General features: G+C 55.6%; 1 protein-coding gene across 4 annotated transcripts in view; it reads left to right on the top strand.

Moving 5' to 3' along the window:
- The window catches only part of ALMS1 (ALMS1 centrosome and basal body associated protein), a 122,772-nt gene extending 106,940 nt beyond the window's left edge, over positions 1 to 15,832 (top strand). For 3 of the 4 annotated variants that reach the window (XM_029083292.2, XM_029083288.2, XM_029083287.2), the window contains exons 12-18: positions 760 to 871; positions 3,090 to 3,326; positions 6,465 to 6,715; positions 10,742 to 10,925; positions 11,934 to 11,994; positions 13,790 to 13,889; positions 15,450 to 15,832. In XM_029083292.2, the coding sequence (XP_028939125.1) occupies positions 760 to 871; positions 3,090 to 3,326; positions 6,465 to 6,715; positions 10,742 to 10,925; positions 11,934 to 11,994; positions 13,790 to 13,889; positions 15,450 to 15,494 (990 nt within the window). In that variant the 3' untranslated portion in view covers positions 15,495 to 15,832. The other variant, XM_029083293.1, reaches the window with a different exon arrangement.
- The last annotated feature ends 1,044 nt before the right edge of the window (positions 15,833 to 16,876 follow it).

Raw genomic sequence — 16,876 nt, 5'->3', positions numbered from 1 at the left:
TGAGAGGGAGAAGAGGAAAGGAGGGCTTGGTCGGGGAAGGCCTCTGGGAGGAGATGGGCTTTCAATAAGGCCTCGAAGTGGGGGAGAGTCACCGTCGGTCAGATTTGAGGAGGGAGGGCGTTTCCGGGCCAGAGGCAGGACGGGATGGAGGCCCAGCGAGGAGGTTGGCGTTAGAAGAGCTGAGTTGGAAATGCAGCCTCCACCCGAAAAGTTGCCCCTTAGCTGAAACGCTGCCTCGGGTGGGCTGCCTAGATGGGTTCTCAGTTCGGCCACCTGGCAGAGTGGATTGAACCCGGGCCCGGGAGTCAGAAGGTTACGGGTTCCAGTCCCAGCTCCGCCACGTGTGCGCTCTGTGGCCTTGGGCGAGTCGCTTGGCTTCCCCGTGCCTCACTTCCCTCATCGGTAAAATGGGGATTAAGACTGTGAGCCCCTTGCGGGACCGGGACCGTGTCCAACCCGAGGTGCTCCCAGCGCTTCGTACGGTGCCTGGCACAAAGCGCTTAACGAATACCACCTTATTAACTAGTATCAAAGACCCCAAATTGGGTTTCCCTGGACCGGGATTTCCGAGGAGCTGCTTGAAAGACCCTAGGAGCCGTTGGTTTAAGTTCAAGGCTCTCCACACGAGCTCTCGAGGGCTCGGCTTAGGCCGGTGCTCCGCACGCGGTAAGCGCTCAGTAAATACAGTTGACGGATCCCGGAGAAGGGTGCCGCGAAGGTAGATTCACAGACTCACGGGTTTCTCTGACGCTTTTGCAGGAGGTAGGGTACGCGACTTCCTCCGCCTCGGTTTCCACGCTGAGCTGGGGGCCGAGCTCTGCCCTCAGAAAAAAACGAAGCGTCCAGATGCATCACAAGAGCGTTCAAGTGGGTGAGTGATCTGGCTTTAACCTGTCCCCTCCTTGACCCTTTCTCTCTCTCCTTTGGAAATGATTATTTTTTTTTAGGTGCATGCTATATGTCAAGTACTGTACTGAGCGCTGGGGTAGGTTCAGGTCTATGAGGTTGAACACAGTCCCTGTCCCACCTGGGGCTCCCAGTCTAAGTAATACGAGACTGTCAACGCCCTGAGGGCCGGGTCCCTTCCTAATTCCCACCTGGACACTCTTTCCCAGCGCTTAGTACCGTGTTCTGTACGCAGCAGGCGTTTAGTAAATATTTTTACTACTGATATCTCTTCCCAGGGTCTAGACTTCAGTGTTTTGTTCGCCCCTCTCATTTTCTCCCGTAAGCAGAAGATGTTTGGACAGTTAAAGGTATTTGTTAAGCGCTCACTGTGTGCCGAACCCGGGGCTTACAGTCTACGTAGGAGGGAGAACGGGTATTAAAACCCCATTTTGCAGATGAGGGACGTGAGGCCAGGGAAGCGAAATGGCTTGCACACAGCAGACGCGCGGCGGAGCCGGGATTAGAACCCAGGTCCTCCGACTCCCGGGCGCGGGCCCTTCCTTCGAGGCCGCGCTGCTTCCCCTGAGTTTAGCTCTCTTCGCCCTCATCTGTTGAAGCTCTTCCCCAGGACACCCGAGCCAGTTTAGAAATGTGAATTTCTCAGTCGATCCAATTTGGGTGCCATTCGTTCGTTCGGTCGTATTTATTGAGCGCTTACTGTGGGCAGAGGACTGTACTAAGCGCTTGGAATTTACAGTTGGGCAGCGGATGTTCCACGTGCCTACCCTCAACAAATGAAAATGATTTTTGAGGATGGGATGTCTTCTGGTGCGATTCGTCGACCACCGGTACTTTCACCCTCTCCCTCACCCCGTCCAACAAACGCCCCCAGACCATCAGACTCTACCCTCTCTAGGAGCGAGAAGCGGCGTGGCCTAATGGGTAGAGCCCGGGCCTGGAAGTCAGAGGGTCCGGGTTCTAATCCCGGCTCCTTCGCTCGTCTGCTTGGAGACCTCGGACAGGTCACTTGGCCTCTCTAGTCTCGGTCGTTTCATCTGTAAAACGGGGATTAAGACCGTGAGCCCTGTGTGGGACAGGGACCGTGGCCAACCGGGTTAGCTCGAATCTACCCCAGCCCATAGTTCAGTGCCCGGCACGCGCTTAGCGCTTATCAAATACCACTTAAAAAAAAGTAGGATTGGTCCTCCTGAGATAAAGGCACTTAGAGAATAAGAGTTAATTACATGTGGAACATGTAAATGTACCAGATCCACATGTATATCTCCATGTCTGGTATTTTTACATGTACGTTGGAGATTGTGAACTCCTTGTGCCCAGGGCCGATGGACAACTCTGTTGTATTGGACAGAAGCAGTGGAGAGAGCCGGGCCTAGGCGTCAGGAGGTCGTGGGTTCTAATCCCAGCTCCTCCACTTGTCCGCTGTGTGGCCTCGGGCAAGCCACTTGGCTTCTCTGGGCCTGTATCCTCATCTGGACAGTGGGGATTAAGTCGGGGAGCCCCAGACGGGACATGGACCGTGTCCAATCTGTTTATCTGGTGGCCACCCCAGCTCTTAGTATAGCATTCATTCAGTCGGTCGTATTGAGCGCTTACCGTGTGCCGAGCACTGTGCTAAACTGCTAAGTTATACCAAGAGACAGACACATTCCCTGCCCACAAGGAGCTTAGGGCCTAGAGACAAGCTTACCCTTTAGGGACTGTGTAGTGTTAACGGACAGTGGGGAAAAACTGAACTCTCCCCAGCAGTCAGCACGGTGCTCAGCACACGCTAAGTGCTCGATAAATACCCACGATTGACTGAATGAATTAGCGTGAAGGGTAGGCGGGTCCACCACAGCAGAACCTCGGAGCGGGGCTCCACGTTAGAGCCCCTTGCAACAGTCTGATCCGATCTGGGGAAGCAGCGTGGCGTACGGGCCCGGGAGTCAGAAGGTTGTGGGTTCTAATCCCGGCTCCGCCACTTGTCTGGCGTGTGAACTTGGGCAAGTCGCTTCACTTCTCTGGGCCTCGGTTCCCTCACCCGTAAAGGAGACCGCGAGCCCCACGTGGGACAGGGGACCGTGTCCAACTCGATTTGCTTGCATCCACCCCACCCCTAAGTACCGTCCCTGGTACGTAGTAAGCGCTTAACGAATATTATTATTATTATTATTCTTAGTGCTTTCTCCTTCCGCCCACAGGGGACTTGGAAATCGTGAACAGCGCCACCAAGAAGAACACGCGCGACGTAGGCCTGACATTCCCCACGCCCAGGTCGGGCCCGGAGAGGCCGAGGGTGGGCTGGAGCCTGGCCGGAACCGCTTTCCCACGTTCCGGGCCCGGGGGTTCGCCACAGCCAGGAGACGGAAGGGATGCGAAGAGGCCGGCGGACGTGGGGGACAGAAAGAGCAGGAAGAGCAGATGGCATCCACCAGAGGGTGAGTCCTCAACGCCCCCGTCACATGTCTGCTGTGTGATCTTGGGCAAGTCACTTCACTTCTCTGGTCCTCTTCGTCTTTAAAATGGGGATGAACCCTTTATCTGTAAAATGGGGATTAAGAGTGTGAGCCCCATGTGGGACAGGGACGGTGCGTATCTACCCCACTGCTCAGAACGGCGCTCAACACACAGTAAAGCGTTTAAGGACTACCGTAATCACTATTTAGATTTGGGAGGTACTTCACTCCTCGGGGCCTCTGTTCCCTCATCTGTAAAATGCCGTTGGTTTCTTTTAACGGTACTTGTGAAGCCCTCACTCTGTACCGGGCGCCGTTCTAATAGATACAGGCTGATCAGGTCGGCCCTCCCGGGGTGGCACCTGGAGTTTCCACTCCCCTACCAGCCTCAGCTACGGGAGGGAGAGTCAAGCGGAGGCCTGACCGTTCCGCTCCTAGCTCGGTCAGTGGCCAGCGAGTGGAAGGCAGTAGGCTACAAGTCCACACTCCCCCGTGCTGGGCAGCCGCGGCCCCGGGGGAGGGTCGAGGGCGGAGACTCGAGTTGACCGCACGGGAGGAGGCGATGGTCAGCCGCTTCCGGATTTTGATCGGGAAAACTGGACGGATCCACTCCCGGAAGGATTGCAGATGGGGGGGGGGGGGGGGGGGGGGCGTTCTGGGAGAGAGGTGTCCGTGGAATCGCTACGGGTCAAGGACAAGGCAAGCATCGAGCTGAACCCGGTCCCCGTCCCACGTGGGGCTCACAGTCTCCATCCCCATTTTACAGCTGAGGGAATCGAGGCCCAGTGAAGTGAAGTCATTCATTCACTCGTTCATTCGATCAGTCGTTTTTATTGAGCGCTTACTCCGTGCAAAGCACAGTACTAAGCGCTTGGGGGAGCACAGTAGAACAGTAAGAGGGCACATGATCTGCCCACAGCGAGCCTCCAGGCTAGAGGGGGAGACAGGCATGAGAAGCAGCGTGGCATTGTAGTGGCTAGAACCCGGACCTGGGAGTCCGAAGGTCGCGGGGTTCTAATCCCGGCTCTGCCACTTGTCTGCTGGGTGACCTGGGGCAAGTCACTTCACTTCTCTGGGCCTCAGTGACCTCATCTGTAAAACGGGGATGAAGACGGCGAGCCCCACGTGGGACAGCGACTGTATCCAACGCAATTTGCTTGTATCCGCCCCGGTTCTTGATCCGTAAGGGACAAGGACTGTCTCCAGATTGATCTGCTCTCGCATTTAGAACAGTACCTGGCACACAGTATGCGCTTAACAAGTAAGACGCAGCATCGTTCAGATGGCATATGTATGGTATTTTAAATGGTACCTGTCAAGCGCTTACTACACTGTCCTAAGGGCTGGGGTACATACGCAGCAGTCCGTGTCCCATGGCCTAGTGGCTAGAGCCCAGGCCTAAGAATCGGAAGGACCTGGGTTCTGATCCCAGCTCCACCCCTAGTCTGCTGTGTGACCTCGGGCAAGTCACTGCGTTTCTCTCGGCCTCAGTTGCCTCGTCTTGTCATAAGCTGTCAGGTCGTCTTCGACCCGTAGCTACTCCATGGACACGTCTCTCCCAGAACGCCCCACCTCCACCTGCGGTCGTAGCGGTAGCGGATCCGTTGAGTTTTCTTGGGAAAAATCCGGAAAAGGTCGACCGTCGCCTCCTTCCGCGCAATCAACTCGAGTCTCCGCCCTCGACTCTCTCCCGGGCCGCTGCTGCCCAGCACGGGGGAGTTTTGACTTGTAGCCGACGACCTTCCACTTGGCTAGCCACCGGCCAAGCCAGGAAGGGAACGGACGGGCCTCCGCTCGACTCTCCGTCCCGTAGCCGAGACTGGTAGAGGACTGGCAACTCTCCAGGTGCCACCCGGAGAGGGGGGCCCTCAGTTCCCTCATCCGTAAAATGGGGACAGGGACTGGGTCCCACCCGATTTGTTGGTACCCTCCCCGCGCTTAGTACGATGTCCGGCTCACAGTAAGCGCTTAGCCAACACCACACTTACTGTTATTATATATTGTACTCTCCCAAGCGCCTAGTACGGTCGCTCAGTAAATACGACTGACTGAACGACTGACAGATTTTTTCCGTCCCATAACTGATAAGCATCCATCCAACCTTCCCATGCCCCCGTCCTCCTGGAAGGGCCGGCTGGTGTATTTTGGGAATTTGTCTCTAAGACTCAATGTAGAAATGTCTAGTCGCAGGTCTGGCCGTTCGCTGCTTCCGGTTGGAGCCAGGCTCCGGTATCTAAGGGAATATCCCCCGGGTAAAATGGAATGATGGAGAAGCAGCCTGGCGTAGCAGATAGAACCCGGGCCTGGGAGTCAGAGGACGTGGGTTCTAATCCCGGCTCTGCCACTCGTCTGCTATGTGACCTTGGGGAAGCCGCTTCACTGCTCTGGGCCTCAGGTACCTCGTCTGGAAAATGGGGATTAAGACTGCGAACCCCGTGTGGGACAACCTGATTTTCTGGTGTCTACGCCAGCGCTTAGAACAGTGCTTGGCACGGAGTAAGGGCTTAACAAATATCATAATTATTTATGTGTTTTATTATCATGATGGTATTTGTAGAGCGCTTACTCTGTGTCAAGCACTGTTCTAAGCGCCGGAGTAGCTACAAGCCAGTCGGGTTGGACACGGTCCGCGTCTGACATGGGATCCCCGTCTCCATCCCCGTTTTACCGCTGGGGTGACCGAGGCCCAGAGACGTGAAGTGACTTGCGTGGCTCAGTGGAAGGAGCCCGGGCTTGGGAGTCAGAGGTCATGGTTCGAATCCCGGCTCTGCCACTTGTCAGCTGGGTGACCGTGGGCGAGTCACTTAACTTCTCGGTGCCTCAGTGACCTCATCCGTAAAATGGGGATTAACTGTGAGCCTCACGTGGGACGACCTGATGACCCTGTATCCACCCCGGCGCTTAGAACAGTGCTCTGCACATAGTAAGCGCTTAACAAATACCAACATTATTATTATTATCGCCCAAGGTCACCCAGCAGACCAGTGGCGGAGTCGGGGTTAGACTCCAGCTCCTCCTGGCTCCCGTGCCCGGGCTCTGTCAACCAGACCGCGCTGCTTCGAGGGCCGGACGGACGCCATCGGACGACAGACTAAATCGCCCTGAAAATCTCCCCAACAGGCCTCTCCTGGTTCGTCCCGGCCGAAAGCGTGAAAGCGGACGCGAGGAAAGAGAACCGGGCCGGCCCCGGCCCCGCCTGGTTCGAGCCGCTGACCGGCGCAAAGCCGTGGAGAGAGCCCCTGCGGGAGAAGAACTGGCAAGAACTGGCCGAGCTCAGCAGGGCGATGGCCGGAGTCCGGCCCGCTGCCCCGTGGTCGGGAAGGGACGAGGGGCAGGAGGCCCCGAAGCCCTTTGTGAAGGCCTCCCTGCAGGTGAAAAGATATTTCGCTCCAGCCAGGCACCTCCTTCGGAGGCGGGGGAAATGTGTTAACGTCGGGAAGCAGTGTGGCCCGACGGGTGGAGCACGGGGCTGGGATTCAGAAGGATCGGGGTTTTCGTCTGGGCGAAGCCACCTGTCTGCTGGGTGACCTTGGGCAACCACCTCGGTTCCCTCATCTGGAAAATGGGGATTGAGACTCTGAGCCCTCTGCGGTTATCCAACCTGATAACCTTGCGTGTACCCCGGCGCTTACGACGGTGCTTGGCGCATAGTAAGCGCTTAACAAATGCCATTATTATTATAAGGACCCGGGTTCTAATTCCAGCTCTGCCACTTGTCTGCTGGGTGACCTTAGGCAAGGCACTTCACCTCTCTGGGCCTCAGTTCCCTCAGCTGTACACTGGGGATGAAGACTGTGAGCCCCACGGGGGACCGGGACTGTGTCCAACCCCATTACCTTGTCTCTACCCCAGCGCGTCCAGCAGTGTGTTGGCAAATAGTAAGCGCTTAGCAAATGCCGCAGTTATTGTTTACTATTGTTGTAGAAACAAGCAAACCGGGGTGGGCACAGTCCCCGTCCCACGCGGGGCTCACGGTCTCCACCCCCATTTTCCAGATGAGGGAACTGAGGCCCAGAGAGGTGAAGCGACTCGCCCCGAGGGCACCCAGCGGATAAGTGGCGGAGCCGGGATTAGAACCCGTGACCCTCTGACTCCCGGCCCTGGGCGCTCTCCACTAGGCCGTGCCGCTTCCCCACCGGCAGTCGTAGTAGTCGGTGTTGAATGAACTCATCTCAGGCCCCAAGCCTCTTTCCGACCTCGATCGATCAGTTGGTTTCTCGAGCTTCCTCGTGCATTCCCTCCCTCCCTTGGCAAGTCTCCGTCTCCGATGGGTAACTCAAGGCCGAGGGACCCTGAGCCGGACCCACCTCCCCGATAGTGGCCCCGGCAGTGCGTTCAAAACCTCCACCGGGGTGGGATTCCTGGCGGTTCCTCGATGTGGGAAAAAATATTTGGAATCTAGAGCTGGCGTGTTTCCTTTGCTGGTATTTACAATATTAATTGTAATTGCACTGCCTGCTAAACACTTCTTCTGTGCAGACCAGTAGGGTGTAGTGGATAGAGCCCGGGCCTGGGAGTCAGAAGGTCACGGGTTCTGATCTGGGCTCTGCCACTTGGCAAATGTGTGACCTTGGGCAAGTCACTCTACCTCTCTGTGCTTCACTTACCTCATCTGTAAAATGGGGATTGAGACCGCGAGCCCCTCGCGGGACAGGGACTGTGTCCAGCCTGGTTTCCTTGTCTCCACCCCAGCGCTTAGAACGGTGCCTGGCACAGAGTAAGCGCTTTACAAGTACGATTATTACAGTTATCAAAAATAATAATAATAAGCACCGGGGTAGAGATAAGGTAATCAGGTCAGACCCAGAACATTCTCCTCTGAGCTGGCCGTCTCCAATTCCAATTAAATAATAAACCTGGAAAGGAAGCTACTCTGCTAGTTGTAAAGACTTGGCAGAGCCCAAGGAAATCTTTCTTGGTGGTTGTGTTTTTTTTTTTAATGGAATTTGTTCAACGCTCACTAGGTGTCAAGCGCTGAGGTAGAAGCACTATAGTCAGTTTAGATAGTCCTGTCCTCTAAACTGGCAGGCTCCAGTTCTGGTTAAACGGTAAACCTGGTAAAGCAGCTTTTTATAAAGTGCTTTTAATAAAGACTTCGGGATTCCAGAGAAATCTCCTTTTTTTTCTTTTCAGTGCCTGCTATAATGAGATATATAATAGCGGCATTCGTTGAGCGCTTACTGTGAAGCAGGCGTTCCGCTGAGCCCTGGGCTGGAGGCAAAGCAAATGGGGTTGGACACGGTCCCTGTCCCACGTGGGGCTCACGGTCCTCATCCCCATTTTACAGCTGAGGGAACTGAGGCCCAGAGAAGTGAAGTGACCTGCCCAAAGTAGACAAGTGGCGGAGCCGGGATTAGAACCTAGGTCCTCGCTGTGTGTCAAGCGCTGGTCTTAGCACCAGGGTAGATGCAGGATGATTCATTCAGTCATTCAGTCGTATTTGTGAGCGCTCACTCTGCGCGGAGCGCTGTACTAAGCGCTTGGGATAATCGGGTCAGAGGTTGGCAGTTGGCAGTGTCCGTTTGGCGTTAAACAGTCAACCTGGAAGTGCAGCCATCTGCTTTTTGTAAAGATTTGGTCATCCAAGGAAACGTTTTGTTCTTTTTTATGACCCAGCGGTATCTGTTAAATACTTACCACGTGTCCGTCCTTGGCGCTGGCATAGGTGCAGGTTAATCGGGTCGGACATAGTCCGTGCCCCACGCGGGGCTCAGAGTCTAAATAGGAAGGCATTTCGTCCCCATTTTGCGGGTGAGGAAACTGAGGCCCAGAGAAGTGAAGTGACTTGCCCAAGGTCACCCAGCAGGCAAGTGTGGAGAAGCAGTGTGGCCTGACAGAGAGAGCACGGGCCCGGGAGGCCGAAGGATCCAGATTCTGATCCCAGCTCTGCCAACAGCTTGCTGGGTGACCTCGGACAAGTCATCTCGCTTCTCTGGGCCTCAGTTTCCTCATCTCTAAAATGGGGATACCTAGTCTCCCCCTTACTTAGACTGCGAGCCCCATGCGAGTCAGGGAACGTGTCCTAACCGAATTAACCTGTACCTACCTCGGTGCTTAGAACAGTTGTTGGACACACAGTAGGCGCTCGACGGATACCGTAAAAAAAAGAAGTGGTGGAGCTGGGATAACAATAATAATAATTATAGTATTTGTTAAGCGCTTACTCTGCGCCAAGCACCATCCCGAGCGCTGGGGCAGATACAAGGTAATCAGGTTGTCCCGCGTGGGGTTCACGGTCTCCATTCCCATTTTACGGATGAGGTGACTGAGGCCCAGAGAAGTGAGGTGGCTTGCCCAAGGTCACACAGCAGACGAGGGGCAGAGCCGGGATTAGAACCCGCATCCTCTGACTCCCAAACCCGGGCTCCTTCCGCTAAGCCACGCTCTCTTCCACCTTCTCTAATAAAAATAACAACAACAGTATTTGTTAATAAGCGCTTACTGTGTGTGTGTCAAGCACTATATGAAGCGATGGAGTAGATGCGAGGTAGGTTGGATACAGTCCCTGTCCCACGCGGGACTCACATTCTTCATCCCCATTTTATAGAGGAGGTCACCGAGGCCCAGAGAAGTGAAGTGACTTGTCCAAGGTTACACAACACGGCAGGCGAGCAGCTCGTGGAGTGCAGTGGTCACTCCGGCTGGAAATGGAAGGATGAATCCTGCCCAGACCCTCCGGGACATTGAGTACCGCTTCTTCAAACAGCAGAGAAGCAGCGTGGCCTAGTGGGTAGAGCCCGGACCTGGGGGTCAGAGGACCTGGGTTCTCATCCCGGCTCCGCCGCTGCTCTGCCGCGTGACCTTGGGCCGGTCACCTCACTTCTCCGGGCCTCAGCCCGGGCCTGAGGGTCAGAAGGATCAGGGTTCTGGTTCCGGCCCTGCCGCCTGTCTGCTGCGTGATCTTGGGCAAGTCCCTTCGGTTCTCTGCGCCTCCGTTCCCTCGTCTGTAAACTGGGGATGGAGACTGTGAGCCCCGAGTGGGACGGGGACTGTGTCCAGTCTGATTAGTTTGTATCTACCCCAGCGTTTAGTACAGTGCCTGGCACCTAGTAAGCGCTGACCAAATACCTTTCAATAAAAAGACAAAACAAGTCTCCTTGAAAGCCGTATTCCCTCTACTTCTCCCCGAACCCCGCCGGCTTGTCTTCATTCGATTCCCCGGAGAGCTTTGGTGACCGTGGGCAAGTCACTAGACTTTCGGGGGCCTCAGTTCCCTCATCTGTAAGACGGGGGTGGAGTCTGTGAACCCCCCCCCCCCCCCCCCCCCCGGCCAGACGGGGACCGTTTCCAACCCGCTTGGCTTGTACCCGCCCCAGTGCCTCGTAGGGAGCCTGGCTCGTAGTAAGCGCTGAAGAAATAACACAAGTATTATTATTCATCCCTCGTGTCCGTCCCAGGAATCCCTCGCCCTGCACCGCCCCGATTTCATCTCCCGCTCCAGGGAACGCGTGAAGCAGCTCAAGTCGGTGACGGCGCAGAGGAAACTGCAGCGGGCGTTGCTGAGGGAACGAGACGAGTTCTTCGGCTCCTCCGATCACTGGCGAGGCTGCCGGGATGCCAGTTGCCCGTTGTCTGTCAGAGGTAGCCCACGTTTTAATGTAATGGTATTTTATTCTATTATTTTGAGCCTTCCTCTTGGAGCAGGTGAGCCCAGACAGGATCACTCTCCAGCGGAGATCGGGGGAGACCCAAGCAGGAAGGGAACTGAAGGAGATTCATTCGTTGATCCAGTCGTATTTATTGCGCGCTTACCGCGTGCAAGACACCGTTCTGAGGGCTTGGGAGAGCAGAGGATGTCACTGTCGATGGTTGCATTGTGCTTTCCCAAGCGCTTAGTACAGGGCTCTGCGCACACTAAGCGCTTCATAAATGCAATTGAATCAATTCCCCGCCCACAGTGAGTTCACAGTCTAGAGGGATCAGGTCCCTTGATTCATCCCTCTTCCCAGCCCCATAGCACGTAAGTCCATATCTGCCATTTATCGATTTATATGAATATCTGCCTCCCCCTCTAGACGGTAAGCTCGCTGTGGGCAGGGAACATAATAATGATAGCATACGTTAAGCGTTTGCTTTGTGCCAAGCACTGTTCTAAGCGCTATAGAAGGCAGTCAGGTGGGGCTCGCAGTCCTAATCCCCGTTTTACAGATGAGGTGACTGAGGCCCAGAGAAGTGAAGTGACGTGCCCAGAGTCACGCAGCGGACAAGTGGCGGGAGCCGGGATTAGAAACCCACGACCTCTGACTCCCGAGCCCGGGCTCTTGCCACTGAGCCACTCTGGAATATGTCTCCTGACTCTTTTATACCAAATGAAGGGTGCGAATTCAAGTGCAAAGGTGACACAGAAGGGAGAGGGAGAAGAGGAAAGGGGAGTTTAGTCGGGGAAGGCCTCGTGGAGGAGACGCGCCTTGGATAAGGCTCTGAAGGGAGGGAGAGGAACCGTCTGTCGGATATGAGGAGGGAGGGCGTTTCAGGCCGGAGGCGGGCCGCGGGCGAGATCGACTTCGGAAAGCCAACCCGAACGCTTCCTAAAGCGGCATCCTTCCCTCAAACCGCACCCGAACCTAAAACTTTTGGCTCTCTGCTTAGGTTTCCTGATGGCTCAGAAGAGGATAATCCCAAAGAAGGAGATGCTTCAGCGATCCAAGCGGTAAAAATGCCCTCAGGCCGCGGGGAGAGGGACTTCCGTTCCTTCGTTCTAGCGATCGTATTTATTGAGCGCTGCCCGGGTGCAGGGCACTGTATTAAGCGCTCGGGAGTGGACAGGAGAACAACAAGCGGGCACGTCCCTGCCCGCAACGAGCTTACAGTCTAGTGGAGGGGCCGGGATCCCAGCTGCCCATCGCCGCTCCCGGCCGGAGCTTCCAGGAAGTGACATTTCCACACCGGCCAAGCAACAGCTGTTTGCTCAGGAAAGCCAACTGTCCTGCCGGGAATTTCCCAGAGCCCTTTGTCTTCCGCTACTCGGGTTTGCGCTCGTGTAAAACAGTCGCGGAATTGGGAACCCATTTGGGACGAGGGTTCGCGACCAAGAGTCGCCCCCCGCTCGGCCTCAGTCGTAAGGTAATGACATCCTTGCCCTTCTATCAGGGTGGGACAGGAATGGAAGGCTGCCCGGTGTAGCGGAAAGGAAGGGTCCCCGGCTTCGGGGGACCTGACAGTTTGGGGACCTTCCGGGTGACCTCCAGCACAGTCACTTGAACTTCCCGGGACTCGGCGTTCTGGGCTGTAAAATGGGCGCTATAATACTTGCCTCTCCTGAATTCCCAAGGATGTGGCGAGGGGAAATTGAGGTCATCGACGGCTGAGTATTTTGGGATCAGGCCCGGAGCGTAAGGTATAAGCTCGTCCTCCAGGCTGCAGGCTCGTTGTGGGCAGGGAATGGGTCTGTTATACCGTGTCGTTCTCCCCCAAGCGCTTAGTACGGTGCCCGGCCCAAAGTAAGCGCTCAATATATACCGTCGATTGCTTGATTGATTGATTGAGAAGGAGAGTTGGTCTGGTGGAAAGAGCACCGGCTCGGGAGTCAGAAGGACCCGGGGTCTAATCCCGGCTCCGCCACTTGTCTGCCGTGTGACCTTGGGCAAGTCACTTCACTTCTCTGGACCTCAGTTACCCCATTCTGTCGAATGGGGATTAAGACTGCGAGCCTCATGTGGGACAGGGACTGTGCCCCGCCTGATTATCTTGTGTCTACCCAGCGCTTAGAACAGTGTTTGGCACATAGTAAGCGCTAAACAAAGGCCACAGTTGTTATTATTGTGTGTAGTCAATGATATATGCCATATGATAGCTTGGAAGTCACGGACAGGAGAGATTGTGACCCTGGGTGGCATAGTACAGTGCCCTGCACATAGTAAGCGCTCAATAAATTCGATTGACTGATTGTGTGGGGGCCAGTCACATCTTCGGTACCAAACTGTAAGCCTCTGGTGGGCAGAGGTCAGGTCCGCCCACTCTGTTGGATTGTCCTCTGCCAAACGCTTAGTACAGTGCTCTGCACGTGGAAAGCGCTCAATAAATAACCACTGACGACGACATTGACGTCGGTTGGGGCCGGTCCCGGGAGCAGGAGAAGCCCCGAGCTGCTGAGGGACGGCTAGCAGCTCGTGGCATCTGTAGTAATAAAAATGATAACTGTGGTATTGGTTAAACGTTTACTGTGTGCCAGGCACTGTACTGAGCGCTGGGCTGGATACGAGCAAATCGGGTTGGGCCCAGTCTCTGGCCCAAGCGGGGCTCGCGGCCTCGATCCCCCTTTTCCAGATGAGGGAACTGAGGCCCAGAGAAGCGGAGTGACTGGCCCAGGTGACCCAGCAGACGAGGGGCGGAGCCGGCGTGAGAACCCATGAGCTCCCAGCCCCGGGCTCTATCCAGTGGGCCACCCCGCTTCTCCGTGCCCCGCATTAACCAGGCCCTTCTCTGTTCGCCCGCTCCCGTGGCAGCATCTACGAGCAGCTCCCGGAGGTGCGGAAGAAGCGAGAGGACGAGAAGAGGCGAGCGGAATACAGCTCCTACCGGCTCAAGGCCCAGCTGTACAAGACGGTGAGCTCCTGGACGTCAGCGAGACCCACGGGGAGAGACGCTCGCGGGCCAAAGGGGCCCAGCGCGTGCCAGCCATTTGAGGATGCCAACCTCAGCCAGTCAATCGGTGGCATGGACGGGGGCGCCTGCCGGGCGCAGAGCACTGTTACCAAGCGCCTGGGAGAGCTCGGTAGCCACAGAGCCCGCCGAACGGGCCGACGCTTCAGGATGCGGGCCCCGGCTTGGGATCCGGCGCTTAGAACGGCGCTCGGCGCTTAGAACGGTGCTTGGCACATAGTAAGCGCTTAAATACCGTCATTATTATCATCCAGCACGGAGAAGAGAAGCGGCGCGGCCTCGAGGGTAGAGCCCGGACTGGGGGGGCGGGGGGGGGGGCCGAAGGACCTGGGTTCTAATTCCTGCTCCGCCACGTGGCTGCTGTGATAATTATCGTAATTATGGCATTTGTTAAGTGTTAAGCGCTTACTCTGTGCCAGGCACCGCACTGAGCGCTGGGGTGGTTACGGGCAGATCAGGGTGGATACGATCGCTGTCCCATGGGGGGCTCACAGTCTCAATCCCCGTTCTACAGATGAGGTAACGGAGGCCAAGTGAAATGACTGGACCAAGGTCCCACAGCAGAGAAGTGGCGGAGCCGGGATTAGAACCCAGATCCTTCCGGTCCCAGGCCCGGGCTCTAGCCACCAGGCCACGCTGCTTCTCCTCACTTCTCACAGCCTCTGGGTCCCCCTCGCTCATCTGGCCGGGGGGGAAAGAGGGGACCAGTAGTGAAGCCCAGCTGCCCAAGGTTTGGCCAAACTGTGGGAAGTTGCCGGTTGCGTTCACTTTTCCGCTTTAAGGATCGATTTCAACCCTTCCCCCACCCCCACAGAGAGATGGGTGAACGAGAGAAGAAGAAGAATAATCACGATGGCATTTGTTAAGCGCTTACAATGTGCAAAGCACTGTTCTAAGCGCTGGAGAGGATACAAGGTGATGAGGTTGTCCCACGTGGGACTCACAGTCTTCGTCCCCATTGTACAGGTGAGGGAACTGAGGCACAGGGAAGTGAAGTGACTTGCCCCAAGTCACACAGCTGACAAGCGGCTCACCCGGGATTTGAACTCATGACCTCCGACTCCTAAACCCGTGCCCTTTCGCCTGAGCCCCGCTGCTTCAAAGACAAAACTGCGGGAGTCTGAACGGTGGAGCAGCGTGAGAAGCAGCGTGGCCCAGCGGGAAGAGCCCGGGCCTGGGACTCAGAAGACCTGGGTTCCATTCCCGGCTCCACCACGTGTCTGCTGTGTGATCTCAGGCTACTCTCTAAACCTGTCTGGGCCTCAGTGCCCTCAACTCTAAAATGGGGATGGAGGCTGTGAGCCCCTCGCAGGACCGTGTCCGACCCGATTAGCTTGTACCTACCCCAGCGTCTAATACAGTGCCCGGTACGTAGTAAGCCCTTAAAAACAGATACCACCTATTTTTTTCCTTTTTTTTTTTCAAGGGCGCGAAGAGTTGTCATGTGTTCACGGGCTTGGTTTCAGCAAAACAGAATTAATCGCTCTTCTCTTCTTTCTACAGAAAATCACCAATCGGGTCTTGGGAAGAAAGGCCTCGTGGGAGTGACGACAAGAAACAATCCCTCTCCAAAGGGATATTTGTCCCTGGGGTTCAGCACTGATCTAGGGGTGAACAATCTGTGTTTTTATGTGCTGTGCGGATGTGTGTTTTGGGAGATCGATTGCGTCCGTGTTTCTCTAGGCAGGGGTCGATTCGATGGTAATAATCAAGGATGGTCAGGTTAGAAGGGGGAACCTAGGAGGAGGGAAAGAAAGACACCGTCTCCTTTGTGTCGGGTTTGTCACGGTAATTCTGCCTTGTGGTTTCCAGCCTTAAACTGAGCCCCTTTTTGTACGTTTTTATACTTCTCGAAAAGAAATTAAATGACGTTTGACCGACCTGGAGCCGAGAAAAGAGCCCGTCATTTCCTCCCCGTCCGATAGGCGTGTCCCACACCCCCAAGAACGCGCCGGGGAAAGGCTAGGCCCTGGGGGCTTCAGATGCGGGGTCCCCCCGGGGACCCGGGTCGCCGTCCTGTCGACCCAGGGACCTCGGTCCCGGCAGTCGAGGCGGGCACGGACGGGCCCAAGAGGATGCTCGAAACCCACCCGGCCCCTCGCTGGCGGCTCAGGGCCTTAGCTTTACCGTACTGTTTCCGCTACTGTGAGCTGATGGTGTCCCAGGAAAGAAACATCTTTATAATTATCATTTTTTTTAATGGTATTTGTTAAGCGCTTACCTGTGGGCCAGCCACCGTACGAAGCGCTGGCCTGGAAATAGTCCCTGTCCTACGTAGGGCTCCCAGCTTTAATCCCCATTTTTCAGACGAGGGAACCGAGGCCCAGAGAGGTGAAATGGCCTGCCCAAGGTCACACGGCAGACAAGCGGCGGAAGGGGGATGAGAACCCGGCTCCTTTTGGCGCCCGGGCTCTATCCAGTAGGGCACGCTGCTTCTCAGAACTTGGCAAATGGTAAGAGCTTAACAAATACCACGATTATTAATTATTACAAGTATTATTATTGTTATAATTACTACAAGGGACGTATAGGACGGTTTCCTCCACTTACTCTCAAAAAACCTAGTGGGTGGGAGAGATGGTATCTATTAAGCGCTTAGTATGTGTCAAGCACCGTTCTGAGCATTGGGGTAGACATAAGCTAATCGAGTTGGAATTGGACACAATCCCTGTCTCACGCAGGGCTCGCGGTCGCCATCCCCATTTTTTAGATGAAGTTAAGTAAAGAGAAGGAAGCAGACGGGTGGCAGAGCGGCGATTAGAACCCAGGTCCTTCCGACTCCGAGGCCTGCGCTCTATCCACCGGGCCACACTGCTTCTCAGTACTGGTTACACAGTAAGCACTTCCCAAAAACCACAATTCTGAGTCGTCATCGTTATCACGGGGGAAGTCTAAGACGGCTTGCCCTCTAAAAACTTAGCTCAGTAGGT

The sequence above is a fragment of the Ornithorhynchus anatinus genome, chromosome 18 (assembly GCF_004115215.2).
Source record: "Ornithorhynchus anatinus isolate Pmale09 chromosome 18, mOrnAna1.pri.v4, whole genome shotgun sequence".
NCBI lineage: Eukaryota > Metazoa > Chordata > Mammalia > Monotremata > Ornithorhynchidae > Ornithorhynchus > Ornithorhynchus anatinus.
This window is presented reverse-complemented; position numbering and strand designations above follow the sequence as displayed.